Source organism: Micromesistius poutassou (assembly GCF_964030765.1).
Source record: "Micromesistius poutassou genome assembly, chromosome: 16".
In the NCBI taxonomy this organism is placed as follows: domain Eukaryota; kingdom Metazoa; phylum Chordata; class Actinopteri; order Gadiformes; family Gadidae; genus Micromesistius; species Micromesistius poutassou.
The window spans coordinates 7,194,196-7,221,795 of NC_140286.1; the positions used below are offsets into that span (position 1 = coordinate 7,194,196).

The 27,600-nt window shown below is 44.9% G+C and overlaps 4 protein-coding genes across 4 annotated transcripts; 2 read left to right on the top strand and 2 right to left on the bottom strand.

Annotated features, from left to right (window-relative positions):
• Positions 1 to 279: 279 nt before the first annotated feature.
• Positions 280 to 2,611, bottom strand: dnaaf6 (dynein axonemal assembly factor 6; the record flags this gene model as incomplete). The annotated part of the gene is made up of 6 exons (XM_084481609.1): positions 280 to 409; positions 835 to 920; positions 1,557 to 1,653; positions 1,999 to 2,104; positions 2,363 to 2,435; positions 2,519 to 2,611. 6 exons carry the CDS (start codon positions 2,609 to 2,611, stop codon positions 280 to 282), a joined length of 585 nt encoding a protein of 194 aa, XP_084337735.1.
• Positions 2,612 to 2,902: 291 nt separating this feature from the next.
• Positions 2,903 to 3,750, top strand: apooa (apolipoprotein O, a). The gene has a single exon (XM_084481608.1). It carries the CDS (start codon positions 2,981 to 2,983, stop codon positions 3,518 to 3,520), a length of 540 nt encoding a protein of 179 aa, XP_084337734.1. The 5' UTR covers positions 2,903 to 2,980; the 3' UTR covers positions 3,521 to 3,750.
• A 173-nt stretch (positions 3,751 to 3,923) lies between these two features.
• On the bottom strand, positions 3,924 to 8,408 carry eif3f (eukaryotic translation initiation factor 3, subunit F). The gene is made up of 8 exons (XM_084480731.1): positions 8,286 to 8,408; positions 7,850 to 7,920; positions 7,630 to 7,709; positions 7,371 to 7,508; positions 5,657 to 5,748; positions 5,338 to 5,474; positions 4,421 to 4,534; positions 3,924 to 4,102 (listed from the first exon to the last, which is right to left on the bottom strand). Exons 1-8 carry the CDS (start codon positions 8,395 to 8,397, stop codon positions 4,025 to 4,027), a joined length of 822 nt encoding a protein of 273 aa, XP_084336857.1. The 5' UTR covers positions 8,398 to 8,408; the 3' UTR covers positions 3,924 to 4,024.
• Positions 8,409 to 10,607: 2,199 nt separating this feature from the next.
• Positions 10,608 to 21,226, top strand: kcnj9 (potassium inwardly rectifying channel subfamily J member 9; the record flags this gene model as incomplete). The annotated part of the gene is made up of 7 exons (XM_084480507.1): positions 10,608 to 11,001; positions 14,514 to 14,727; positions 16,512 to 16,713; positions 18,591 to 18,783; positions 19,780 to 19,977; positions 20,475 to 20,605; positions 20,957 to 21,226. The coding sequence occupies 7 exons, from the start codon at positions 10,608 to 10,610 to the stop codon at positions 21,224 to 21,226; spliced, it is 1,602 nt and encodes a 533-aa protein (XP_084336633.1).
• Positions 21,227 to 27,600: the final 6,374 nt, after the last annotated feature.

The following is a 27,600-nucleotide window of genomic DNA, read 5'->3' on the forward strand; positions in this document are numbered from 1 at the left end:
TGTCTACCAATACTGATGATAAACCAGTACTGGTAATCTCATAACAAAACAATGCCATTTATTAGGACTCGAGACACATCATCAACAGAAATATAGTCATACCGTAGTTTCACAATTATTCAAATAAAGTGTTATTGGTTTCATTGCATGACCAAACATTTCGGGCCTTTTGACTCTGAAGTCCTTTATACTTTCGTGAAATATACATATTTTCATAAACAGAGCATTTAATATAATTTCCTTGAGTGTAAAACCACTAATGAGAACTACTTTCAATAGTTATTGTAAGTTGATAGAGTCCATGGGCCGGTTCATCAATAGAGATACCTCCAGCACCGCTCTATCGCTGAAGAACTGAGCCTTGCCATCCTGGCAGTGGACTGGATGGGGAAGATGAAGACCCAGTTTACTTAAGAAAGTAGAAAAAAAAGATGGTCTATTATAGCATTGTAATACTTCAAAACACAGGCTTCTAGCTGTGGTATCTGAAAGCTATGGAAGCTAATGCATGCACGATATGTAATTGCCAGATAGTACAGTCTTAATCAGAGACCACATGAAGCTCAGTCAGAACATTTTACTTTATAGAATGTAGTAAATTAGTAAATGATTCACTGGCAGTTGATTTTACTGACTCCTTTATTTGTGAACATTCTAAATCGTTACATCATAATTATGGATTTATCTTCTTGCAATTACAACCTAGAAGCAATTTAGATTTCTAACAATTGTGACCAAACTCTGAATATGTAACTATATTTTGTTTTTACATAATTAATAATGGAAATGGAATCCTATATTTTCTATATTTACTAACTGCTAACGTGCTCTTACTATTTCGGCGTCCTCAGATCGAGGAACTTCTCCTTTACGTCCAGGACAACATCTGTTGCTTTGGTTTCTGGTAGTTTGATTTTTATCTGAGAGAGAAGGGGGCAGACACAATAACAGTATAGTTACAGTATAATACTTAATATACGTTAATCAAGTAATTTATTTTCCCCCAAAACAGTGTTGTCTCTTCTGACGACGCCTTTGGGTGGGCCGCCGTCGTTTTATTTGACAGATCATGCATAAAACATCTGTAAAAGAGGCAAGGACCACGCTCCTGGTATGTGTGTGTGTGTGGCACAGCCTGTGGCCTCCACCTGCAGAGGAGGAGAGAAAGATGTGTTTCATGAAGCCCATGAAACACACTATGGGGTAACTCTAAGAACTCAGCGATAAAGGTCAGTGCTACTAGCTGGAGGGCCACAAAAATCGTGCCTCGTGCCCCCCTCCATATCTGCAAAAAAAATAACAACAGAATAACATGACTTGCAGAATCTTTATCCCCTTGGTGATTGGTTTAAGTGGAAGCCGCCCCGCCCATTGTCTGATGAACAGCTCTGACCGAAATCAGAATCAATTATGAAAAACATTACAATTCTGGATGAGTATCCGGCTATAGGAGGCATGGCTGGTTATAGCTAAGTACACCAGATGGTGGTAAAATAGAGGCCCTGAAACAGAATCCTGATGAAAGAGAAAGCACCAAGGTGGGGTTGTGTTCTTACCTTCATGGCCTCACATTTCATGGATGATGGGTCCTTCCCACTTAACCCCAAGAAGAGATCTTCTGTCCCCACATTCTGCTTCAGTATTATTTCATACCTGCACAGATTCATACAAAAACACACACGCACACCGCAACACACAAAGTTACAAAAAGATGACAGAAACCAAACCTTAACCCTCATAACAACATGACAAACATAGTTTTGTCTTGTGTTGCGGACTCATTTCTAGAGTACCGTTGAATATTGTGTACATTTGAAAGGTTTCGCATTTTTCTGAGGGTGTCATCTGTTGTAATACATGTTTGTTTAGCATAAATTTGATTACAATTTGCAAATCTTTAATAATCAATGAGACAGTTTGTAGTATTATATTAGAGAGTGTGCGATAATTTTCAGCAGCATGTCTTTAATGTATATTCCAATGGCCGGGTTGTCTTACTCTGGCTGTGGTCGTGGATCTGCCAATTCGTCATAGTGGGAGCCCTCAGTTACCTCCTCTTCACTCCATATATCTTTACTGTTCTTCTTAATGTAAGCACTGGAAACTGTCATTTTGGAGAAACATATGCAATAGGGAACACCACACACACGACGGTAAATAGAATGTTAGTTGGACAAATTAGAGTGAAATTCTAAATCGTGTTGTCTATCTCCATTTTGTTTGCCGATATATCTATGCTATCTTCACCTATAGCAGGGGAGTAGATAACAAAAAAGTGTCTTATGATATAACAAAACACACACCTAAAGGACAATAAAAAGCACAAACAAATAGTAACACATTTCCAAACAATTAAAATTACCCTGTGGTTCAGTGCTGGTTTTGGGAGGGGGGCCAATGTCTCCAGGTCCAATACGCGTACTACCTCTCACATTCTGTATTAAGCAGTTATAGGGTTAGCATTAAGCTTTTAATGTTCACCAGCGTTTAGGCAAGTTTAGCACTGTCTGTGTCTTACTTTGGGACCCTCTTCTTCATCGACCTGTTGAGTAGACAGCAAGGAAGAAAGAGCCTGCAAACTCTCAAATGATGATAATCCCTGACTCTCCATTCCCAACGCAAAAATACTTCTTTAAAATACTACTAAACGAAAAAAAGGTGATTGTTGCTCCTTGCCGTTACCCAGGAGACGCCAGTTTCCTGGCTGCCATAGCAACCACATGTACGTCACGGTCTCGTTTCACAGATTAAATTAAAAATACTCTAATTATAATTTTTAATTCAATGCTTTATTTCGCTATGTCCATTTCTATTACCTATAATTAAAATACCTTTGAAAATTGCGAAAATAGCAATATAATCACGTTGTGCTTTTTGTACTTGCCCACTCACCGTACTTGGAGGAACGCATGGACTCGGGGACTGTCACTACACCACTCGGATCAGGCTCAAGGTGACAGGCTCCACTACTACAAGTCAAATGTTGCCCGCCGTGTTCGCTACCACAGAGGACATCAAATCTGCTCCCATAGTGGTAGACAGAGATGCTCTATCTCTGTACACTACCCCAAAAGAAACGTTCAGCTATGTGGAGGCGGAGGCAGGCAAGTTGGAGAGCGGTATCGCCAGCCTCAGGACGTCGCTGGAGCCCTACTCGGCATGGTGTCAAGACGTCTATGGAAACACAATACCCAAAGTTCAGCGGGTCACCCGCTTTGGAAACGAGGTCTATGCTTATTTAAGACAGCCACCGGAAGGTTTCTACCCCCGAGCTGGAATCATTGGTTTCGCCGGTGTGGTGGGATTTTTTCTCGCCAGAGGATCTAGAATAAAAAGGATAGTCTTCCCTGCCGGCATGATTGCCATTGGTTCGACCCTCTACTACCCGGAACAAGCGGTGGCGATCGGAAAGTCCACAGGGGACTCCGTGTATGACTGCGCGCTGCAGGGTTATGTTGCCCTTGATAAGTTGGTGAGGCCCGGGAAAAAACATCAGAGCCCTTCGGACCCCAAACCATGATCACGGACTTGCGATGAATTCCGAGTCGACATGCTGCAAGAACTATGAGATATCGATTGCTGTACTATACTGACCCTTCTGTCTGGCTTTTGCACTTGCGTTACATTTCTGTCAGTTGGGATACTGCCTGTATCAAGGGCTTTAAACTTGATTAACTTGATTTTGATTAAATTATTTCAGATATAATGTATATTTATCTACTCTTAATAAAATCTTAATTTAATAGTTTACACTTGAGTCAATTATTTCAGCATCATCAAGTTACATTTTCAATAAAGCAGAATATCAGTTTCAATGGCATACTGACTATTAAAGATTAACATACATTCTAGCAGTCAAATTAACAAAAGTCGCCTGCATGTGCTTTACATTATAAACAACAATACAATGGCATACATACGTGGATGCTTAATATCTTTATTTGCCTCACCACAAAAAAGTATACAAAATTTAAATTATTAACCACTCCAAAAAAAAAAGAAAAAAATGATATTCTTCCAACTTTTAGAGAAGCACCAGCTTCTCATTCAGGGCGATTTGAGCTTGGGTAAGGTTGGACAAATAGGTCACCATCAACAGATCCTAAAACACAGAAAACACAGATGGGTTTAACTCTTAGACTGATAAAGACTGAAGAACAATCTCACTGAGGGCAACAACAACGCAGGTATGGGATGTACTGTACTGGTTTACAACATCATAATAGATATACAAAACCAGTCAGTTATTGAAGCGTTTACCCCATAATAATTTGGGCAAAAATGAACTAAACATGTTATGTTTGAGTAAGTTGCATGACCTCAAACACTGCTTGGGGTCACTGCCACTTCTTCATGCCCTCACATGCGGCTAAACACATTGCAGTGTGGGAAATAGAAAGTGAAACACATGAACACTCACGTTGATGTTGGAATTCAGCATGGTCTCAAAGTCCTCTGCAGAGATGGTAGGCACCTTGTTGATCAGGTCCATCAGGAAACGACCCACACTGTTGTCCGCTGTCGCCTTGCCAGACTGAGGAAGCATATCAACCACTCAGCCACTGGTACAGGGAGGGATCTGATTGGTTCATGTTTTGTGAATTAACCATTGTTTCGTGAATGAACCATTGTTTTACTTCCGACTCCGTTGTGCTTGTACAACTAGGTTCATGAGTATATGTGAACATATCTAGCAATTATGTTACATTGACACTGCTTTACTAATAAACTTTTAACAGCTTATTGATAAAATAAATACTGATGGGTTTGAAAGAGCTGAGTAATAGTAGCCTGACGTCCCCAGACTAATTAGCGAATGTGTCAATTCTATTTCTAAAAGGTCAGCGACCAAAATGCATCTAGACACCATTTGATAGACCTACAGCCAATCCGACCAATGTAACATGTGACAAATCAGCAGCGGCCACCTCTGTTGTCAATTAAAATGCCTCACAATCAAATGTTGTGCTTGCTAATTTTGCAATTGTGTTTGTTCAGTGTCAACCTGGCAACCCGTGTGAGCTTGGGAAGGGATCAGACAACTCTCAGATATTGTGAATATGGATTGCAGTTCCCATTTGAAATGCTTGGTGTCAATGTTACTTATTGTTTAATTATAAAAATACGAACACCAAATCCAAGCTCATTTCTGTTAAATGAGCGTCATTTGGCCTACACTAGCAAAACTACCAAGTACTCCCTTCTGTGAAAGTAGATTGACCTGATGCTATGCTGATTGTTGTTGCTCCGAACCTACATACAATTACAAATCCTTTCACAGTGATTTGTGTCACACCATACCATCTCACTCTTTCTTGCCCATTCGAGGATACTTACCAGCACATCCTCAATGTAGGTGAGAACGGTGGCGAGCATGTCCTGCACCCTGGATGCTGAGCCACCCACCTGCGACAGGTCCGAGGTCAGGCCCTTGGTGCGGCTGGGAGTCACACGCGTCCTCTGCAGGAGGTCCACTGGAACACACAGCACTAACGCATGACAAACCCTACTACCCTACAACTTCATCATCGGCCAATAACCACAGAGTACACTTTTGTCTAAGTTAATACATGCATCACATGCCAAGCGGCGCGAGTATACTTTTTTAAAGGCAGCTTTGGTGGAAAGAAGAGGCATTGGTGTTTGGCATTCTTACCGCCTATCCTCTCAGTGTCGTAGTAGATGTATTTCACACTCAGTGGGGTGAACATCACACCGACCGTCTTGCCTGGCACGCCCATCTGAGCGCTGTACCGAAACAACAATAAGAAGACACTTGATTAATCCCATGAGGGAAATCAAGGTGTTACAGCATCACTTACAGAAAAGACAGCTCTGTACCAGTTCAGGGGAGAAAATTAGGTACAGTTCATTAGGGGAAAATTTAAGAATGAGATGTGAAATATATAGGGATGCATGATAATTTTTTTTTTAAACCGATACCCAATAACTTTCAGCTCCTAAAGGCCGATACCGATACCAATAACCGATAACACACACACATATATATGATCATGACATTGTTGCTCAGACATCAGTAGAATCAACGGGGGGTTTAGGGGGGCGGGCTTGCAAGGGGCATGATATGACGTAGGGTCCACGACAGCCCCTGTCACTCAGGTGTGTTTTGGTCTGACCGCAGACAGCAATGGAGGCAGAATGGGCAGAACTCATCGCGATCATCTTAAATGTTGCTGCAGCGATGTATCATATATTCCGTTGCATCCACAACATCCATATCAATCAACGAAAGATTGGAGCATTGAAGTCAAAGACAAATAGAAGAAACGACGAATAAGAAAGGCGTCGCAAACGGCTGCATTACTGGAGAAAGTCTTTTTTGCTTCATTTCACATCTAACAAACACTGGGACAAATGTAGTTGATTTCTGTGTTTAACTGAGAAAATGGGTAGTGGAAGGCCAGGACCCTATAATGTTCAGCTAACTGTTGTCAATAAGTGTTACGAGAGTTAGCCCGTGTGTGTGTGTGTGTGTGTGTGTGTGTGTGTGTGTGTGTGTGTGTGTGTGTGTGTGTGTGTGTGTGTGTGTGTGTGTGTGTGTGTGTGTGTGTGTGTGTGTGTGTGTGTGTGTGTGTGTGTGTGTGTGGACGAGCGAGGAGAGCGAGCAGTAGCGTGTGTCAGTTTAGTGAAGTAATGAACGAGTCTGGTTGTCTCTGTGCCAATGTGTACTGTAAAGTTAGTGAATCTAAGAATAAAGTACACAGTCTTTCAATAATCGGCAGCCGCTTCATTCTGACCATATTCCGACCTATAAGCAGACCCACTGCCGGTCAAAGGGAAGGGTGTTACCCCCGAGAGAACATCGACGTCTCCCCTGTGCTCTTGACTACGGTCTGGGAGCCAACAGCAGGAAAGGTGTAACATAATAATAAAAATAAACGTTTTCTATATACGCATGCAGCTGTGAACTCATGTATTGTAATTGATTGTATGATGTGTACTTTTAGGGTTACGATAAGACCTTTCATTTAGCATTAGTGGGAGCGGGGCGCTGAAATTATATAGGCTATGTTATCGGGGCTATTTGTCATGATATCGGACTTATCGGAATGACGTAATAATTTCTGTTATCGGCCCGATGATTATCATGCACCCCTAGAAATATATACATATACAGATGGGGTTGAAAGAGCAGTAAAATAAATAATAGAAGAAAATACATAGATTTACAACCATTGAATTAGCCATTGTCTGGTAACATTGACACATCTAAACGAAATAAGGCTATATACATTATCAATCAATTTACAAGTTTCCTGTTAAGAGGAGGAAAATAACAGACCCTTCAGAGGCACCGTCATTGATCATTTAAAAATAAATGGGACCACTTAACAGTGAAACGGACATACCTGACATAGGCACGGATGTTCATCTTGCCGCTCTGCAGGGCAGTGTCCACAGTGAGGTGGATGGGGTTGGTGGCCTCACGGCTGTAATACTCATGGATCAGAACAGAGTGCTCTGTGATGTCAAACCCGGTGGCATACCTGTTCAAAATGGGTGATGTTTTAGGGTGAATCATAAAACCTTCATGTTCAAAAACAGGGATAACACAGCATGTACTGCTTCTCCCTCAGAGCTTAGTTCGCAGACAAAGCCTCTTCTCACCATCCAATGATGACCTCGCTGGGCGACACCCTCTTGTGGAGCTCGTACATGTTCTTGGCAAACTCCATGTCCACAGCAACCTGTAGTTAGAGAATTGGCATGGTTTCCCAATTCCATTCATAAAAGCAGTTTCTCATACAAGTATCACCAACATAAACGCCCATTATGCATTCTGATGTAAAAGCACAATACGATTACTAATCATTTAGCAATAACGTACCTCATCCTCCGACTCATTGTGGGGGACGGAGAAGCAGTTGGTCACCTCCACCGAGTGCTTTTCGATGGTACCTGAGAGGACAGTGGGGATAGCATCTATTAGTATGGCTCAACTCGCCCTACCGGCTAACTGGCTACACAATTGCAGGCGAATATCGCTACACGATTGACCCCGTACATCCCGCTAAGATGTACAAAAAAGTAGCCCTAGACGTGTTGGTTTGACGGCACATATGTTTCGCATTTAACGAATAACGTGAAACAGCTGTTAATAGGTATTGTTAGCTCGCATCTGCTAACTGGCCGTCCAGATGTACTGCACTGATACGGGAGAACATGCGTTAGCAAATGAGCTAATACCAGCTAGCTGCCCATCACTTATTCCCGCTGATCCCGATCTGCCAGAAGCCCGACCTTTTTTAAAATATAACGTCTACCTAATAATGTTCCGATGACACGGCTGGCCCCCTCATTTCGACGCTCGTAAGAGTCGCCGATTGAAGCAAGAACAACAGGGTGAATTTTCACCGCTGGCCCGTACACCGACATCTTGAAAGAGGAAGACGAGCCGTATCGAATGTTTTGATTGGTGGGACAAAGTGTGGGGGGAAATGTTTACATTGCCGCCTAGTGGTCGGAGTGCAGATAAACTATCAGCCAATATTCCATTATAGTGATTATAAAACAGTGCAGTTTAGACTGTGTTTAACACTGATAGGCCATGTATTAGGTCATCTCTTAAAGCACATTGAAATTGTGGGTTTATTATTAGAAATATTGAAAAACTGATCAACCATAACAATATGAAACACAAATGTATAGGAATAAAAATTACAAGTCCAAAATCTCAACAAAAAGTAACTTATTAATGAATGGAAAAAAATTATACACAAGAAATGTAGCTAAACTCCCATAAGCGTGACGGCAGTAATATTCCTAGGGGCTGGGTCTGTGACAGCATCCTCCAGTCCTGGCTACCTGCGCAGCTGCCGGCGAGCTTCTCGTCTCGGATGAGGGGAACGATGCTCTCCACGGTTATCGCGTGACCACCATTTATCACATTTGGAGCCGGGCACAGGTTGTAGTATCTGCCTGCTATTTTCTACCTTTTCAATAGTTATTTATTTACTCATTCGGGGATTTCCCGGATTTTAAAAAACAAAACACGGAGCGGTCGCTTGTGCGATTGCCTTTTGTTTCCTGGAGAAGCGGACAGGGGGGTGAACCGTGATGCTGCATCGCTCGCCCACCCGAACAGAGCGCTGGTAAACAGAAGACATGGATCTCATTGACGCGAAAGTGGCCATTCCTGTTCGCTCTAAAATCACATTGTCCGTTGTTTAACGATAAGCTCTCCTCTACATGGTGATTCGCTGCTGAACAGGTAAGCTATTTAGGCCTTTGGGTACCTTGCTAATAATGCACGCGTGTACGTTTGTGTGTGTGTGTGTGTGTGTGTGTGTGTGGGTTGTCTGACAGACAAGGTGACTGTATGTGTTTATTTTTATTCATCTGTCATGCGTAATAATGCGTCATGCTGATTGTCGATACCAGTTCCCCCAGAACGCCTCCTATTGCTTATCAATGGCCTTATATCAAAGGCAGCTCAATTAGAGTGGCCAGTGGCTTTAATAGTCTATTACAGACACTCTGAGGATTACATAAGCAGAGACTAACCTCAATAGCAATTTAAAACACAAATCAAAACAATTAAACAAGATGTAAATAACGCGCTCTATTACTCGCTCTCTCTCTCACACACACACACACACACACACACACACACACACACACACACACACACACACACACACACACACACACACACACACACACAAACACACACACACACACACACACACACACACACACACACACACACACACACACACACACACACACACTCCTCTTTCGCACACGCACTTAAATTAGGCTGCATGACCCTCGGCTCTTAATCAAACATTCAACACTGTAAGTACTATATATATAATGCTATTATAATAATACTATATATAGTACTCTCTTAACTATATATATATTACTATAATATTACTATAGTATTATAATAGTACTAAAGCTAAAAGTACTGAAAGTGCTATTCTTATTGGGCATATATTCTCCTCACTACTTCCCTGACAGGGGACTGAACAAATAGTGTAGTCGTCATCTCTTCTCACAGTCATTTGTACTCTTTACCATTCGTTTTACTCACTCCCTTACGTTTACATGATTTGCTGATGGGCTCATAGGAGTGCTGAATTTGCACAGGCGTAGGTGTAGTAGTTAATTTCCAGAAGGACAAGTCAGCATGCGGCAGTCTCTATAAGCTATGGCGCTGACGGAGAGGGGCCGCATGAGCGAGAATCCTCAGAGAACCACGTGTCACCATTACCGATGAGTCGGGAATCAACATGACAGGAGCAACACTTAATCAATGGCAACAATGTCAAATGACCCTTTGTCTCCTCCCCCCTTTTTTATCTTCCAGGGCTCGCTTTCGAGGGAAACAAATGGTGCAAGCAGTCGCCACCGGACAGCGCCGGCCATAAAAGAGGACCATTAATAACACAATTATACACTTGGACACACACACAAGAAAACACACATACAGAGAGAGAGACACACACACACACACACACACGTACACACACGGACGTACACACACACACACACACACACACACACACACAAACGGAGCGACTGCCACGCTCACGCACACACACACACACACACACACACACACACACACACACATCATAATGGCACTAGAGAACTCTGTCTTCCACGCACGTCCCGAGTCCCTCTCCCTGCCATTGGATGGAGAGAGGGGAGGAGTGGGGGACGGGCCGGACCACCACGACACCAAGGGGGAGTCCTCCGTTCTGCTCCCCACCATCACCACCAGCACCAGCAGCACCGCCTCCGCCCCCGTCCCGGGAGTCTTAAACCCATCCGAGGAGCTTGGCCACGTGGTTACCACGGAGACGGACCCATCGCCTGTAGAAGCGGCAGTGGAGGCCGAGGACACGCCGCCCTTGGCCAAGGTCAAGAGGTCGTTCCAGTCCAAACTGGCGGAGCGGGAGCTCAACGCTAACACGCAGCAGCCCAAGAAGATCCGGGTGGTGGAGAAGGAGCGGGGTCGCTTCGGCTGGGGTGAGTTCCCCTGAGTGCAGGGCCTGTTCACACACACACACCCTATCCTGGGAGGCATGGAGCTCAGGAGGTAGAGCGGGTTGGCTGGTAACCGCATTAAGGTTGTTAGTTCGATCCCCGGCTCCTCCTAGCTGGGTGTGGAGGTGTCTCTGAGCAGGGCACCTAACCCTAAATGCTGACACCACTGACACCGCCGTCGGTGTGTGAATGTGTGCATGAATGGGAGAATTGAAGGCAATATTGTGAAGCGCTTTGGGGCCTCTAGTTACAAAAAAGCGCTATATAAATGCAGTCCATTTACCATTTACCATCCTTTTAATGAACCCGCAGGTCTAGGTCCATCGATGGGCCCATGAGCCCCTCTTTGTCCCGCCTTAAAAGTTTTGCAGGCCCATCTGTTTGCATATACGGGACCTCTATTTATATACACAAGACCTTTCAAACCCTTTAAATTGTATCATCATCAAATAGCTATATTTCATTGGATACCTCCGATCCCATATGCAACGCGTGTTGTCAAACCACAAATTTAAGCACTTGCTGGCAAAATCCCAGGTCCAGAAGGTTCCAGGACGTGTAATCAGTCAGTGGAGTCGAGTTCACTCCGTAAGGCTATAACGTTTGATTGGATATCATTAACACTTGATTTGCGACTTGGGTTTGGGTAGCAGCCTAATCCAATGTTATTTTCATGATCACTTGGTGCCTTGTCAAATAGACAGTAAGTAGTATGGTTAATGATACTATCTACAGTTGAGGTTTAAAGGCTGCACTGAGCAGGAACAAAAGTATTGTTCTTTCATTTCCAAATGAAATGATGAAATGAGTATTTATAGGAAAGAACATGTTGCACTAGTCCCTGAGGTTAGATATACCTCTTCTGAGCAAATCATGCTCAGAAAGGTCCACAGAATCACCAAATCACCCAAAACAACAAATAAAAAATCACTTTTTGTCAGGTTTTGGTCTTTCTCTGTCTTTAGCCCTTCTTTCTCTCCTAAGCAAAGCCACGTATCGGTGTTGTATATGCACAACTTACACTTGATAACTAACTGGACAATACATCTATGATAAAGCAATACTGTTTTTTTCTTCCCTTTTTGCCTGCATGTCCCACCAAAGGAAGAGAGTCCTCGACTGACGATCAATCGGATCACATATCTTTTCTTTCTGACTCTCTCCCCTCCACACTCACCCTCTGTGTATCGGTTACACAGGGACACACGTGTGGACATCTTTTCTCTTCTCCTGACTGCAATAGCTGTGATTTCCACTCTTGGCACATTCTCCAGTGTCCTTCCATTCCGTCTGACTGTGAGCTGACCTTTAAATGAATTAGAGCTGTTTCCCATTCCAGCCTTCTTTTGTTTTGTTTTTTCCTCAGTGACCAGTCAGTTTTTGTCAGTGACGAGACAATCCAGAATATTCCATGCAACAACTAGCAGGACAAAAGCGTCCCATCTCATGTTGCGTAACTTTTCGTACAGAAGCAGGCAAAGTGGGGGCACTTAAAGAATAGTCCAAATTTAGTAGTGGCATTTTGCATGGCGTCCCTATAATTTGTCACTTCAACACAGAGTTGTGTGGCCCCTTCTCCCTCCCCTTATCTTTTGTCACCGCGAGTGAGTTAGGTTCACAGTGTTATTCCCAGGAAATATCTAACAGCATATCAGTTCCTCTATTATTCAGTTTCATATTCAGACGTTTAAAGAATGGTGAAGTGTAGTCAAGGCGACGCAGCGATTCACCACGTGGTCGTCATGTGAGTTCGCCGACAATAGCCCGAGAAAAAAAGCAGGAAAACAAGCGCTATCGATCTGCCCAGCCGACCATCACTCCATTCATTAGACTAGACTTAGTCTTGTGTTGCCAAAGAGGTCTCTCTCTCTCACTCTCTCTCTCTCTCTCTTTCTCTTGCTCTCTCTCTCTCTCTCTCTCTCTCTCTCTCTCTCTCTCTCTCTCTCTCTCACTAGACTACTAGAAACATAAACATCAATAGAGGGGTCGTTGAGGCACAACTGGGCCGCTGTTTGTCAGGCTCCAGGGTCAACACCGATTCACATCCCCCCTCCAGAATTATGATATTAAAGGGATTTCTCTCTCGTTGTCATCAAGGCCGGACCACATATATCAACCACTTTAAAGAGTTCAATCGTATGTATGGGAAAGAACACTGTCAGAGCTAGCCTTTCCATGTTGGAAAGTGTGGGACACAGCATTGATTGATTGTGTCAAGAATCGCCTACTGCTCAGGAAGACGTCTTGATTGACAGTGATGACAGCCAATGAGAATCGTGTCCTCACTTTCCTTCAGTTGCTCTGTGTATCAGACGTTCAGGACGATTCAAATGGTGACATACTGCCTAGGAACAGAAGAGGCTTGAGACCATCTAGAGGCAAACCCGACCAGCCATTTGCATAATAATGGAATATTGGACTTTAATAAATTCTATGTCACTTGTCACCAATGTTGCCACAGTGGCTCTCTGCGGACCAGTTCTGCGCATGAAGCTATCTCTCTATTTCAGAGTCATGCTTCCACAGTATTAAAGAAAAGCCTGTTTTGATCGCAGGGGGTCTTAAAGAACATGTCGCTCATGGTGTCGCACTGCAAACTAGAGCAGGCATTGTTCTCACCAGCGAAACAGCGGCGGAAACCGCATGAGCCAGATTTTAACTGGGTGTCTGTCTCCTTTGAGGAAAGGTACCACTTGTTCCAAGGAGACGCAGATAAAGATATGTTTTCTTTTTTTATATATATACTCTCCCGCTACACTCCAGTGCTCCGTGATATTCTGCCTTATTTGTTCTCCATCCGTGGTGCGTCGTCTTGTATTTATTTATTTATTTGAATTTCAACTGACTATTTTTATTGCTTTTGCTTTCCTTGTGTCACAAGGCTGGCGGGCTGAGCGCATATCTCCCTCCATCTCACTCCTCTCTCTTGCACACCTTCTCCTGCTTCATGCCACTAAGCTGCCTTCATCCCTTATCGTCCACGACTGTTGGCAGCTTTAAGACCACCCTGCCATATTTCTTTTCAAAACCATCTTCACAGGTCATAAAAAACAAATTCCCGTATTGACATTTCCAGTTAGCCATGCCAATGGTCTTGTGAATACATCTCAAAAGCAAAAAAAGATATTCATTGCAGTACATTTCTAGAAGTGTCCATTTCCTCCAGTCGGTCCTCATGGTTTGTAACAAACTCCCTTCCTCATCCTCATCCTCGTCCTCTTCGCTATGCTGTATTCACCACTGACAATTTCCAGCTGGCCATGCCAATGGCCTCCTGAACACCAATGCTCGCCTCAAATCAAATAAAAAAAACATGCACTGCAACACGCAAATCAAAAAAAGTTGAAATACTGATACATTTTTCTTTGAGGTACATTCCTAGGTATCAGCCTCCGGTTCATCCCCATGACGTGTAACAAACTCCCCTTCTCCTCCTCCTCCTCCTCCTCCTCCTCCCTACCTCCCCCCCACCCCCTGGTCTCACCCCCGGCCAGGCCGCAAGCGCCGCAAGCGCCAGCGCTACGTGGAGAAGAACGGCCGCTGCAACGTGCAGCACGGCAACATGCGCGAGACCTACCGCTACCTGACGGACATCTTCACCACCCTGGTGGACCTCAACTGGCGCTGCTCGCTCTTCGTCTTCGTCATGGCCTACGCCGTCACGTGGCTGTTCTTCGGCGCCATCTGGTACCTCATCGCCTACGTCAGGTCAGTGGAGGGGGAGAAGGAGGCGTGTGAGCGGGATGGCGCCGTGTTTGGTGAGGATGTATTTCACTGTACGTCACGATGGATTGTGGTCCACACGCCATGGCCCTCGCCGTTGGCCAGGGGTTCCCGGCTGCGAGGCAAGGCTAGGAAGACCTCGAAGTGTTGATTTAGTATGTATTCCTGGACATGTGTTTCAGCCTCGCCAGTGAGCAAGTGATACAATATGTCAAGTTGTTTACTAGTTATTATTTCTAATTGAGTGGATTCTTATTAGTCATTACTCCGTGTAGTGCGAGTTCTCGCTCTTTTTTTTCAATGCATCGTTTTGACAAATGATGCAATTGTCCGTCTGATTTTCACGAGTGTGTGTGGCCGCGCGGTACCATCTCGACTGCTTTCCCGGCTCTGTGTGGAAAAAAAATGTGAAAATTGCTCATCACATATCCTATGACTAATGTGCATGAAACATGTTTTCATAATCATTCCCTACAACTCGACGCGGGCGTGCCATCGCCGCAAATGAGTCAACAGTGCCGGAGTTTCAGCCCCGACACAGCCGTTATGAGCTCACACAAATATGTTGACACAAAGACGTAAATGTTACAGCAGCCGTTCAGGAGCGGGGGATACACTGATGGCTGGGGCTCACCACGGGCTGGCTGAGAATGCGGCGTCAAGGACAACAGAGATAAACACACACACACACACACACACACACACACCGCTGCTCCCTAGTTGGCTCCCGTGCTGCGCCAAACACAGCCTTTGTTTGGACCTATTTTCTGCGCTCGTTTTTTGGAACAAGGTCACCGTGACTGGAGCGCAGACCCAAGTGAAGGCTCAAGGACACGGGCTGCAGGTTAACCCCTTCACCACCACTCCCCTTTTTCACGTCAGTTATAAGCCGATACAACAAACGCATTCATTGGAAATGTTCATTATAATTGACGGCTTTAAAACAAAGAACAAAGAAGCTCAATGAGAATTAATATTATATTATTTTAGTGAAATAGGCAGTATTGTTGTTTTTCAAATTGCTAGTTAAAGCTATCTTGGGAACCAGAAGAATCTGTGAGCTCACGTTTTATTTTCTCTGGTGTATGTGTCTGGCCCCCCTTCTCCAAATATCCAGCAGACCTGGCCCGGGTCGGGCCAATCACAACCGCTTATCTGATATGGGACAGGTTTCATTCAATCACTGTACAGAGGAGCAACCTTTGGGGGCGCTGTTGAGCCATTTTAATAAACAACCCAGAAGTGTCACACCTTTTAATGCTCTGATTGGTTGTAGGTCTATCCAGGCAAGGTAGATACCCCTGACCAACCACGGTACAGATGTCCTGATTGGTCGAAAATGAACAGGGAGTGGCTGCAAGCTCGGTCAACTCAAAACAGATCTTCTCACAGCACATTCAACTCACTAATAGCAGAAGGGTGGCTATTCACTTTCTAAATAATTACACTCAAATTATAGCTCTTGAATCCTTCCTATAGCCCTGCATTTAATATATACTCGTGTGGCGCGTACCTTTTACTCAATGTTGGACTAATACAATCAAAGCAAAGAACATTCCTTTTTGTTATTCTGTATTTTAGTATGTATGTCTAACTGGATAACATATCTATTATGAAATACAACTGTGTTGGCCAGGACACAATCCAGTGCCTCCCTTCTAAATATAGCCCCTTATTTACACCCACTCTATTTTTACATTTTCTCACCCCCCTCCTCTGTGGCTGTTAATCCCCCCCCCCCCCACCCCCCTCTCTCGCTCTCTCTCCAGGGGTGACCTGGACCACCTGGAGGACGAGACGTGGACGCCGTGCGTCAACAACGTCAACGGCTTCATCTCCGCCTTCCTGTTCTCCATCGAGACGGAGACCACCATCGGGTACGGCCACCGCGTCATCACCGACCAGTGTCCCGTGGGCACCATCCTGCTGCTGCTGCAGGCCATCCTGGGCTCCATGGTCAACGCCTTCATGGTGAGCAGCCAATCAGAGGGGAGAGGAGAATAGGCCCTCGTGGTGGGCAGCAAATTAGAAGGAGAGGGGAATAGGTCCTCGTGGCGGGCGGCCAATCAGAATGAGAGGAGAATAGGCCCTCATAGCGGGCAGCCAATCAGAGTGAGAGGAGAATAGGTCCTTGTGGTGGGCAGCCAATCAAAAAGGAGAGGAGAATAGGCCCTTGTGGTGGGTAGCCAATCAGAAGGAGAGGATAATAGCCCCTCTTGGGAAGCAGCAAATCATTGAATTTGGTCTTTTTGTGTTTGTAATGTCCGGTTAAATGTATGTTGCTTGGTTTTTGGTCTTCCTTTTTGTCTTTTTTGTGATGTTGCAAATAGAGTTGCTGTAATGCAAGAAACACTAAAGTATTATCTAACCGTATCATATCGTGGAAGGAGAGGAGAATAGGCCCTCGTGGTGAGCAGCCAATCAAAAAGGAGAAGGCACTGTGCCTTCATGGTGAGCAGCCAATCAAGGAGAGGAGAATACAGGCCAGTGGTGGTAGGCCCTCCCAACCAAATCCAAGGAGAGATGAACATAATGATTAATTAAACATGGCAATAATTAATTCAGGTTAAGGGAAATAGTTACATGTACATTTTTTTCTCACGCTAGTTAAGGCTGTTCAGAAATTGTCTAAGAAATGTGTCGACTGTTGACATTTGACATGAACAGCCTTAACTAGCATGAGAAAAAAATGTACATGTAACTATTTCCCTTAACCCGAATTAATTATTGCCATGTTTAATTAATCATTATGTTCATCTCTCCTTGGATTTGGACCCTTGGCTCACATCAGAACCCGACCCATTGGTACCACTGTCCCAAACCACTGTCCACCCCAGCCCCCATCCCCCAACCCTCCTTATCCTACATCCAAGTAGCTGTAAAACAAACCAGGAAAAATAGATTGACCAAACTGATCTCTCTCTGGGGATTAAGGTTGAGTCCATGTGTCTTTTTTTGGAAACGAAGAGTGTGCAAAACAGTGTACGGAGGCATTCAATCCAATCCCCGACCACGGCCTTCTGCCCGGTCTCCAGAAGCTGCTGTTGACTTTGAAGATGCCGTAATGAAGCGTAATTCCTCACGGCGACGAACACAACTTGCCATGCAGCCAGAACCACAGTTCTGTCTATTCCTAACCTGGAACGATGCCCCGCTTGTCACTGAGAGTACACTGTGTGGGCTGCTCCAACCAACACAAGCACATGCGTACAAGAAAGCCCAGAGAAACACGGAGGAAGGCACAACGTTATTCAGATGCACAATGTTTACTGGTTGTCCTTTTCTGTTTTTTAAATAAGTTAAAAGGATGTGATGTTTTGGTCAACAAGAAAGTTGGAACTTACTCATCCATAGATGGTAAACCACTTTGTGAACTTTGCTTTAATTCCAATATAAATTGCAAATTGCAAATAACAAAAAATGTTTTATTATAATTATAAAAATGATTAACTGCTAGGTTGCAAAGCCTAACAAATAAACAACTATATATATATAGATATAATAAACCCAGAAAGGGCTTGTTCTATTCAAAATCCTCTTCTCCTCCCTTTCCTCTTCCTCTTCCTCCTCTTCTTCCTCCTCCTCCTCCTACCCCTCCTCCTCTTCCTCATCTTCCCCTTCCTCCTCCTCCTCCTCCCCCATCCTCCTCCTCCTCCTCCCCCATCCTCCCCCCCTCCTCCTCCTCCTCCCCCATCCTCCTCCTCCCCCATCCTCCCCCCCATCCTCCTCCTCCTCCTCCTCCCCCATCCTCCTCCTCTTCCTCCTCCCCCTTCCTCCTCCTCCCCCTCCTCCTCCTCCTCCTCCTCCCCCTCCCCCTCCCCCTCCCCCTCCTCCCCCTCCTCACCCAGGTGGGCTGCATGTTTGTGAAGATATCGCAGCCCAACAAGCGCGCCGAGACGCTGGTGTTCTCTAAGCACGCCGTCATCTCCCTGCGCGACGACAAGATGTGCCTGATGTTCCGCGTGGGGGACCTGCGCAGCTCCCACATCGTGGGGGCCAACATGAGGGCCAAGCTCATCAAGTCCAAGCAGACCCAGGAGGGTGAGGCGCACACACACACTCACGCGCACACACACACACACACACACACACACACACACACACATTTATACAGTCTATGGTGTGCACACATACACACACGCACACACACACACACACACACGCACACACACACACACACACACACACACACATTCTATACAGTCTATGGCGCACATGTACACACACATATTCTATACAGTCTATGGAACACACACACACACACAAACACACACACACACACACACACACTTACTGTACACTGTCCCGATCCCTAATTCCAGATTAAATAATAACGATAAGTCGATTTATTTCCCTTTTCACAAACTCAAAACGCTGTTCAGGGTTGGAATATAAGGTCCACTCTTCGCGAACTAAATGCCATATACTACATACAAAACAGCAGAACATAAATGAATAAAAGTACATTGAGTATGATATTAAACACACAATACATATACATTCACCTTTGCTACAGGAGAAAAGATGCCATGCAAAATAAATAATTTTTTTGTGAATTTCTCTGCAGTCAAACTGTCACTTACCATAGTCAAGAACAAACAGCATAAAACAAGAGGAAGACATACAGCATAAAGACTTAATAGTCCCTTAACCATCTCATTGTATATTCACATACATCTCACATACTGTATAGGTCCATACAAGGTGCAAGTATAGCGCTGCTGGCCCCAAATGTGCATTGTGCATTATGCTAACCAATGAGTCAATGAATCAATACTACCCGGTCGACAAAATGAACGCATACGGAAGCCAGAACGCTTCCGTTGCCAAGATCTCATCGTGTTGCCTATAGATTCTGCATTTGTTTTCAGATATCTGCTCCTAGAGATTATCAATGACTTGATCTACGAGTTGGTACGGTTGCTGTCCATGGTGCTGAAATCCTTCTACTCCTGTGATGATTATGTTTCATCGCAGCCTTGCAGCCTCTCCTCCCGTCCCGCTCCTATACCCTGTTCCTCTCCGTCCTCTCTCCAGGTGAGTTCATCCCGCTGGACCAGACGGACATCAGCGTTGGTTTTGAGACGGGGGACGACCGTCTCTTCCTGGTCTCGCCATTGGTCATCTCCCACGAGATCGACGCCCCCTCTGCCTTCTGGGACATGTCCCAGGGCCAGCTGGAGAAGGAGGACTTTGAGATCGTGGTCATCTTGGAGGGCATGGTGGAGGCCACCGGTAAAGGCCCTGCTATTCTTCTTTGTTCAGGTTTTCTTGTTTTTTTCTTTTGGTAAGGTGTTCCATTCTAATAGTCAATGGGGAACGTGGCTACAGGTATGTGAAATACAAATCTTCTTGTAAACAAAAAGAAAAATGTTAGGAAAGCTACCAATGGAATCAAAACAGAAAGGCAGACCATGGTGGTCGATTATATATGCATATCATACTATTAGGTGTAATTTGAAGATTTTTGACAGCGATGGGTTTGTACATTGTTGTGTGTGTGTGTGTGTGTGTGTGCCTGTGCCTGTGTGTGCATGTGTGTGTGTGCCTGTGCCTGTGTGTGCGTGTGTGTGTGTGCCTGTGCCTGTGTGTGTGTGTGTGTGTGTGTGTGTGTGTGTGTGTGTGTGTGTGTGTGTGTGTGTGTGTGTGTGTGTGTGCGTGTGTGTGTGTGTGTGCCTGTGCCTGTGCGTGTGTGTGTGTGTGTGTGTGTGTGTGTGTGTGTGTGTGTGCAGGTATGACGTGCCAGGCGAGGAGCTCGTACCTAGCAGAGGAGGTGCTCTGGGGCCACCGGTTCAGCCCCATGATGTCGCTAGCCGAAGGCTTCTTCGACATCGACTACGGGGCCTTCCACCACACCTTCGAGGTACGCCTGTTTTAAAGAGATGGTATATATAATTTGAAAAAGATTTGGTTAATTTACAAAGAAAAGTCCTTTCCTTAGAGAGTACAAGTGGAAACATTCTACACAAGGCAGTAACCTATACCATGATAACCTTTGATGGTAACCCACATACCACACATTTCAATTTTGATGCAAACAACCACAATCTCAGACACAGATGGATCTTATGAATCTGTATAATAAATGTGTATAAAATTGTATCCAATTATTAGTTACTTGGCTACAATGAAAAAAAATTCAAGTGTATTTTAAAATTCTTGCCAAGAGGATTCTTTGGGTAATCGGACCACCCTCTTGCATCCCATTGTCCAGGTGGACACACCCTCTTGCTCGGCACGAGAGCTCTCATTGGCCGCAGCCCGGCGCGAGGCTCACCTGTACTGGTCGATATCCAGCAGGCTGGACGAAGAGCCCACTCTGGCCAACCAGGCAGCCAAGCAGCCGGACAGCAGCTCAGCCGACGGGAAGGAAGGGACAGTGCCTACCTTTGTGGTGGGCTCCATCACAGGAATCCAGGAACAATCAGTACTCGGGGAACTTAACGGAAGTGTCACCACTGACCAATCAGAATCAGAGGCCTGAGCTATAGAGAATGTCCACGATGCTGTGGATCAGTGGTGTATCCCACGATAGATTCTGAATTCCCAGCAGGGATCGTTTAGAGGGAAATGGTTTATTTGGGTTTGTCCGGTTGTCCATGTCATTCCATAAGCAGGCAGTATACTACAAACCGAGAGTCCTTGCACCAGAACAGGGCAAAAGTTAAGTTAAGCAAGCGCAAATACATAGCGAGTACCTGAAAGCGGTTGTAGTCAAGGGAGAAATACTTTGGAATTTCTTCCTTTTGAAATATCCGCTATGTACTTAACACTGAGGAAATCTCCTGGAAATAACTCTGTTTCTTTGAAATGCCTATTTCTGTTTTTAAAACTCACCGTTTCTTTGTCGGTTGTGGTATACTGCCTAGTGTATGTCAGCAGACAAAGAGAGATAGATTTGTTGAGATCTTAAGAGATTTTCTTGGAATTCTCTGATATTGATCTTGTGTGTGGTTATGCGTGTGCGTGTGTTACATGTAACATCCCTTTTTCAGTTTTTTTGGTTGCGATGCTGGCTCCGATCTTCATCACCCTTGCCTATATCAAATTTCTGATGACAACACTATGCTTCAGGTTGGGGTCCAGGATACAACCATCGGGTCAGCCAAGACCGTATGTTCAACTGGACCGGGTTTGTAGACTGAGAATGTATAGACTATGAACTAAAAGTAGCCTATTTTGTCGCCAGTTTGAATGGTACACAGGGTCTTCAAAGTCTTCAGAATAAAGTGTTCCAAGTTGTGTTCTTCTAGATAGTGATAGTATAGGTAATGGTTTGTATAGACACCTGCTATGATATTAAGGAAGTAAGCTAACATCACAGGCTACCTTAGAGTCACCTAGAGTCATCACAATCAGTGATTGGTCCAAAAGGTCTTCTACTATCATACAGGTGTAACCAATAGTCGCGCTGTGATCGTTCACATATCAAACTTTGTTTAATCTGTCTTTTTGATCTCAGTGGCTTTAGGAAAACATTGACAACTTATTGCTTTTTATTTACATATGTGTCTTTCCTATGAGACATTTGGTTGACATTTGGTTGAATATTTCCTTGAGGGAAAGGCACATTTTATGTTTGTTACTGTTTGCAAACGTTCGCTGGCGTTCCTGGCGGCACTCACGCTCTAGAATACGCCCCAGTCTCTGACCTTCAACATGCACATGAGTGTATAGTTATTTTTCATAAGTTGGTTATTTTTGTGACGTTTTTGTTCTCTGTACAATCTGTGTAGCACAAGGAGTAGTTACTTCTCTTTTGACGGTTACTTTTCTTTGTTATGTTGGTTCTCTGCCGTGTGAGAATTACAAGCACTAACAGAATAGACGCCATCTTGCTCACTTTTAGCCCAAACCGTTAGCTTCTGCTGCTTTGTAAACATGAGCCTTTTTACTTGATGTTTTTAATATTGAATATAAGACCCCTATTAGAAAGAATAAAGTACACTATATTCTCTATATTCAAAAACACATGTCTCAGCCCTGTTTATTTTCTTTCACGTAAACTATTTTACTAAGATGCAAATCACGCTGCATGCTTTGTTTTTAAAATACTATAACAAACATTAAGATAGTTGTATGTATTTTTGATACACATAATGTACAATAAATACTAACCTTAACGGGTTGATAATTTCTTGTTGATAATGAATGACGTGATAATCAACTGTGCCAATTTAACCAATGTGCTACTGCAGCAGTTCTTGAGATCTCACAGTCTATTTATTTTGATAATTACTATTATTATATGCATGTATGGGCGTTTGTAGCCGATGAAGCCCCATGGAAAGGATATTAATAGGCCTTAAGTCCTCATACAACATTAAACGGTAAAGATCCAGTAATAGAAAATGCACACTGTGCCTTTGCTTTCCTCCATTCCTTAATTGAAGTTTTGGTCATTAAGTATATAATAACCACTGTACAGTTATTTATTTTATGTCTGAATGCATCTATCAAAATTATGCATCGTTATATTGATCGGGTTATCAGCATTGCCCCTGGGACAATCTCGAGAAATCAGGATACCGGTTACTAGGCAGAGTCCTGGATTAAGTCCGTCGTTGTGGCGATTCTTTACTTGGCCCCTAGATGGCGACACGGATCAGATGCTTGCTACTAGATGGTGTCACAGCCCTATTGGTCTATAATGAGTGGGGTCCCCGTCTTAGCTGTCTCCTAGGCAACCGGGGTTGGGGACAGGGCGATGGCAGACACTGTGTGAATGGAGGATAACAAGGTTTCCAGTCTGGATAAGGGATTTTAGTGTAACATAAGGGTTTATATGATCCTCCTCGGGCTGTGTTCTTCATGTTTGGGTGTGTGTGCAGCAGCCACTATAATATGTCCAGCTGTGATCTAAGATGGAGGCAATTTATTGGCTATATATATTAATGGAAATTATGATTAGTGCGCTGTTGTGGTTAACGACTTGACACTGCACACAAAAAATAGAACAGGGGAATTACAATAAAAAAAAAATTCTGACATAAAATGGGAGATGTTACAGAGGGGAAACAGTATAAAAAGGTGTCTGCTATGGGACAGTATTACCCACGTCCCGTCTGGGACTAAAAAAGGACCCCTTATCTTGTTGTGTCCTGGGACACTTCCGTAGCAGTCTTTTATAGAGACAATACCACGTAATTCAACAGATTTTATTTCACTCAATACTCTGGTCATTGTTGACCTTCTGTTTAACAGCATTATTATTATTATTATTATTATTATTATTATGAATGTATTGTTACCTATAACCTATGCAACAACAAAGCAAAGTTATAAGAAATGTATATTATTAGGTGTGCAAGTGAGAGGTCTCTGTGCATATCTTAGCGCTGTAAGGCCTCTTCACAGAGGTGTCGTGGTAGGGGTGAACACAGGTGTGTCCCATGATGTAATTATGGGAGCTTGCCTAACTACAGACCTGCTGAACTACGGCCATAACAAACTCACCGAGCTACACCTGTCTGTGCCCCGGTAACCTCAGATGAAGACCTCTACTGTAGACCTCTACATCGGATCAAATTTTAGAGTCTAGAAGATTGTGTCAAAAGACATTCCTGAGGCCAAATGGTACGTTTGGGTATAGGGTATTACAGGGTACATTCAATACCCTGTAATACCCTGTATCTGTTAGTAAAGCATTATTATACTGTAAATCAAATATACATTTTTTTTTCTCTGTTTTAATGTTAATGATAATCCCATAATGAAAAGCATGGTCAGACTTCAGCCCACCCTCACCTTCTCCACAACTTATCCCCTCCAGACTGGACCTCTGTAACAGCATCCATACGGTCCCCTCTCCAACCTCGACACCTTTCTAACCACTCACACTAACCACAGTACATCACACCCACCCTTTAACAACTTCACTGGCTCCCAATAAAGCAAAGAATCTCATCCACTTCACATTTATAACTCTCAGCAATCTTAAGCCCCCCCCCCACCTCTCCCCCACATACCTGATCAGCCTTCTCCACTAACCTCCTGTATCTACGCACTCGGACCAGAAACTGTACCTTGGGGGACAGAGCCTTCACCTGGGCTGCCCCAAACCTCTGGATCCCCCTCCCATCACACATCAGACTCACTCCAGCACACAAAACCCAACTCAAAATACCTCTTCAAAAGTGCATCATCTATATATGTGTGTGTGTGTGTGTGTGTGTGTGTGTGTGTGTGTCTTGTAGAGCGCTTCAAATAAGATGTATTATTATTGTTATTAACTCTGAAGGCCAATCACTCACACCACACACACACACACACACACACACACACACACACACACACACACACACACACACACACACACACACACACACACACCGCCCCCTGCTGTCAGATCTGCATCTAACCAACAACGTTGCTTCTTTCACACTTCACAGATGTGGATCCAAGCCGTTCCCTGCATGGTCCATTTCACTCGGGTCCTTCTCTCCGCTGAATGCGTGTGCTCCTGGTGAGTGTATAGGTGGAGTCTTGCAGGGAACTGTGCCCTCCCAACCCCCCTACACAGCTGACTATACCAGGGCTGGATTTATCTCCTTGGATCTCAGCAGACTCAAAGTTGTTAAACCCTATATATAGCGCGTGTGAAACACGTTGTGTGCGCACTGCGTTGATTGGCACTATAGGATAGGCTAGCCTTATAAGAAGTGTTAAAGTCAGTGCCGTTTTTTAGTTGTCGTCGTTTCCCTCTCTAATTAGCTTTGGGTCTCCATACCTTATCTTTCCTGCAGTTTTCTCACTTCTATAGAGAATCTATACAAAACATAACTACGTCTGAATTAGACCTGGTAAAGTTTTTAGATTTAGATTTAGATAGGTAGTCCTTCAGTATTTTACCACCAGGTGTGAGTGTGATTAGCCGGGACAAGCCTGCGGGACAAGAACTGTATAAATGAATTACAATTAATCGATTCTAGTTATTTATTTTTTTATTTGTTCATCGACCAAATAACGTATTTACTTGTACTTCTACAAGCCACGGACACCACGAGGTCCCCAGTGAAACGCATGGTATACTGGTGCGGTAGCACGAGGACAAGTAGCGCCTATGGCGGATGTGAGCGCAGGGATGAAGGCCGCGTGCTCCTCCAAAACAAGTTGCTGCTGCAGCGCTTCTTCTTGTCGCGCGCCTCGCCGCTGTCGCGGGGAGGGGCGGGGGGGCGGGGGAGGAGGGGGGGTGGGCGCTCCTTTCATTTTTATCATTGCTGCTTCGACGGCGCGCGGGTTCTCTTCCCTTCAGAACGCACGTCTCTTGTTGGCACGGGAACGCCTGAGCCCAGCACATTTAATTAGCCAAGTAGTCTTGGCAATGGATGGACGTTTGAGAGTGGAGTGGGTGGGTTGGTGGGGGGGGGGGGGGGGGTGTCCCAAACTGTGACGAGTCATCACCATCACCAAAGGGCGTGGCACGCCATGCAGCCTTTAGACTTTGTATGGTTTTACAGTGACGGGCGTTCTCGTTTCGGTTGCATGCAGCACGCGTCCCGAGTGTTACTGCTGTAGTTGGGGAAATGCAGCGATTTCAGCTCAATGATCAGTGACTCGTCCCAGCCGATGACCTCTAGGAACTCTCTGCCAGCACCGCGCGCGTACGTGCGTGTGTGAGAGAGAGAGAGAGAGAGAGAGAGAGAGTGTGTGTGTGTGTGTGTGTGTGTGTGTGTGTGTGTGTGTGTGTGTGTGTGTATGTGTGTGTGTGTGTGTGTGTGTGTGTGTGTGTGTGTGTGTGTGTGTGTGTATGTGTGTGTGTGTGTGTGTGTGTGTGTGTGTGTGTGTGTGTGTGTGTGTGTGTGTGTGTGTGTGTGTGTGTGTGCGCATGCATGTATACGCCTGCGTGTCTTGGGGTGAGCGAGGGAGAAACAAAGCGGATAAAAAGGGTGCCAGCGTGTGTTCGCGAAACACATAGACCAACCTCCCCACCCCCCCCCCCCCACCCCCCCCCCTCCCCCACCCCCGCCCGACACACACACACACACACACACACACACACACAGACGCACACGCCTACACACATGCACGCGCACACGCACACACACACACACACACACACACACACACACACACACACACACACACACACATTTGCATGTCACGGGTAGCCTGCATATGTTATCAAAAGGCCACGATTTAAAAAAAAAAAAAAACCGCAATGTCTGCTGTGTGTTGCTATAAAAAAATGCAAACTTGTTCTAAACACTTTGGAAGAAACCATTTGACAAGCCTTCTAGTCTCTCTCTCTCTCTCTCTCTCTCTCTCTCTCTCTCTCTCTCTCTCCCTCTCTCTCTTGCTCTCTCCCTCTCTCTCTCCCCGTACCGCGAGCTGCTGCTGTTCGCTAGCATATGACGCGCCCACCCCACCTCAGCTCCAGTGAGGAGAGCCCACTCCTGCCAGCCAGCAACCAGCGCGTCTCTCCAGCCAATCGGCGTGCTCGGCCCGGGTTCTCGTGCAACGCAGTGCTCACAGCAACCGAAAGCTGCCGGGCGCAGGGGGGGAACTGCAACGGCCGCGCCAAACATCTTCCCATGCAGGTACGAGTCTCTACATATCTCTCTCCTATCTCTCACTACGCCCATGCTTAGCGTGTTTGCTTCTGGTAGGGCATGGTGCTATCATGCTACCACGTTTTCTTGCCATACCTTTCATCCGTCAGTGGTTTTAATAATATTTGTGAAGGAGTGGTTGTGTATTTATTCTTTTTTTTTTTTTTTTTGCCACACGTAGCATCCACGGTGTAGTGCAGGGGCAGCGGGTCTCGGTAAACACACGGCGGCGGTGGCGGAGCCGCATCTGTAGGAAAGCGTCCTCGTTATGTTAGCCGCGCGTCAACTTGCACACACACTCAAAATA

Bases quoted from the DNA above. Each gene is read 5' to 3' on its own strand.
- apooa (XM_084481608.1), top strand. From the start codon at position 2,981: ATGTTGCCCGCCGTGTTCGCTACCACAGAGGACATCAAATCTGCTCCC.
- eif3f (XM_084480731.1), bottom strand. From the start codon at position 8,397: ATGTCGGTGTACGGGCCAGCGGTGAAAATTCACCCTGTTGTTCTTGCT. The intron at 4,535-5,337 runs GTAAGTATCCTC...ATGCTTCCTCAG, and splicing joins CCTACATTGAGGATGTGCTG to TCTGGCAAGGCGACAGCGGA. The intron at 4,103-4,420 runs GTGAGTGTTCAT...TCTGTGTTTTAG, and splicing joins TGCTGAATTCCAACATCAAC to GATCTGTTGATGGTGACCTA.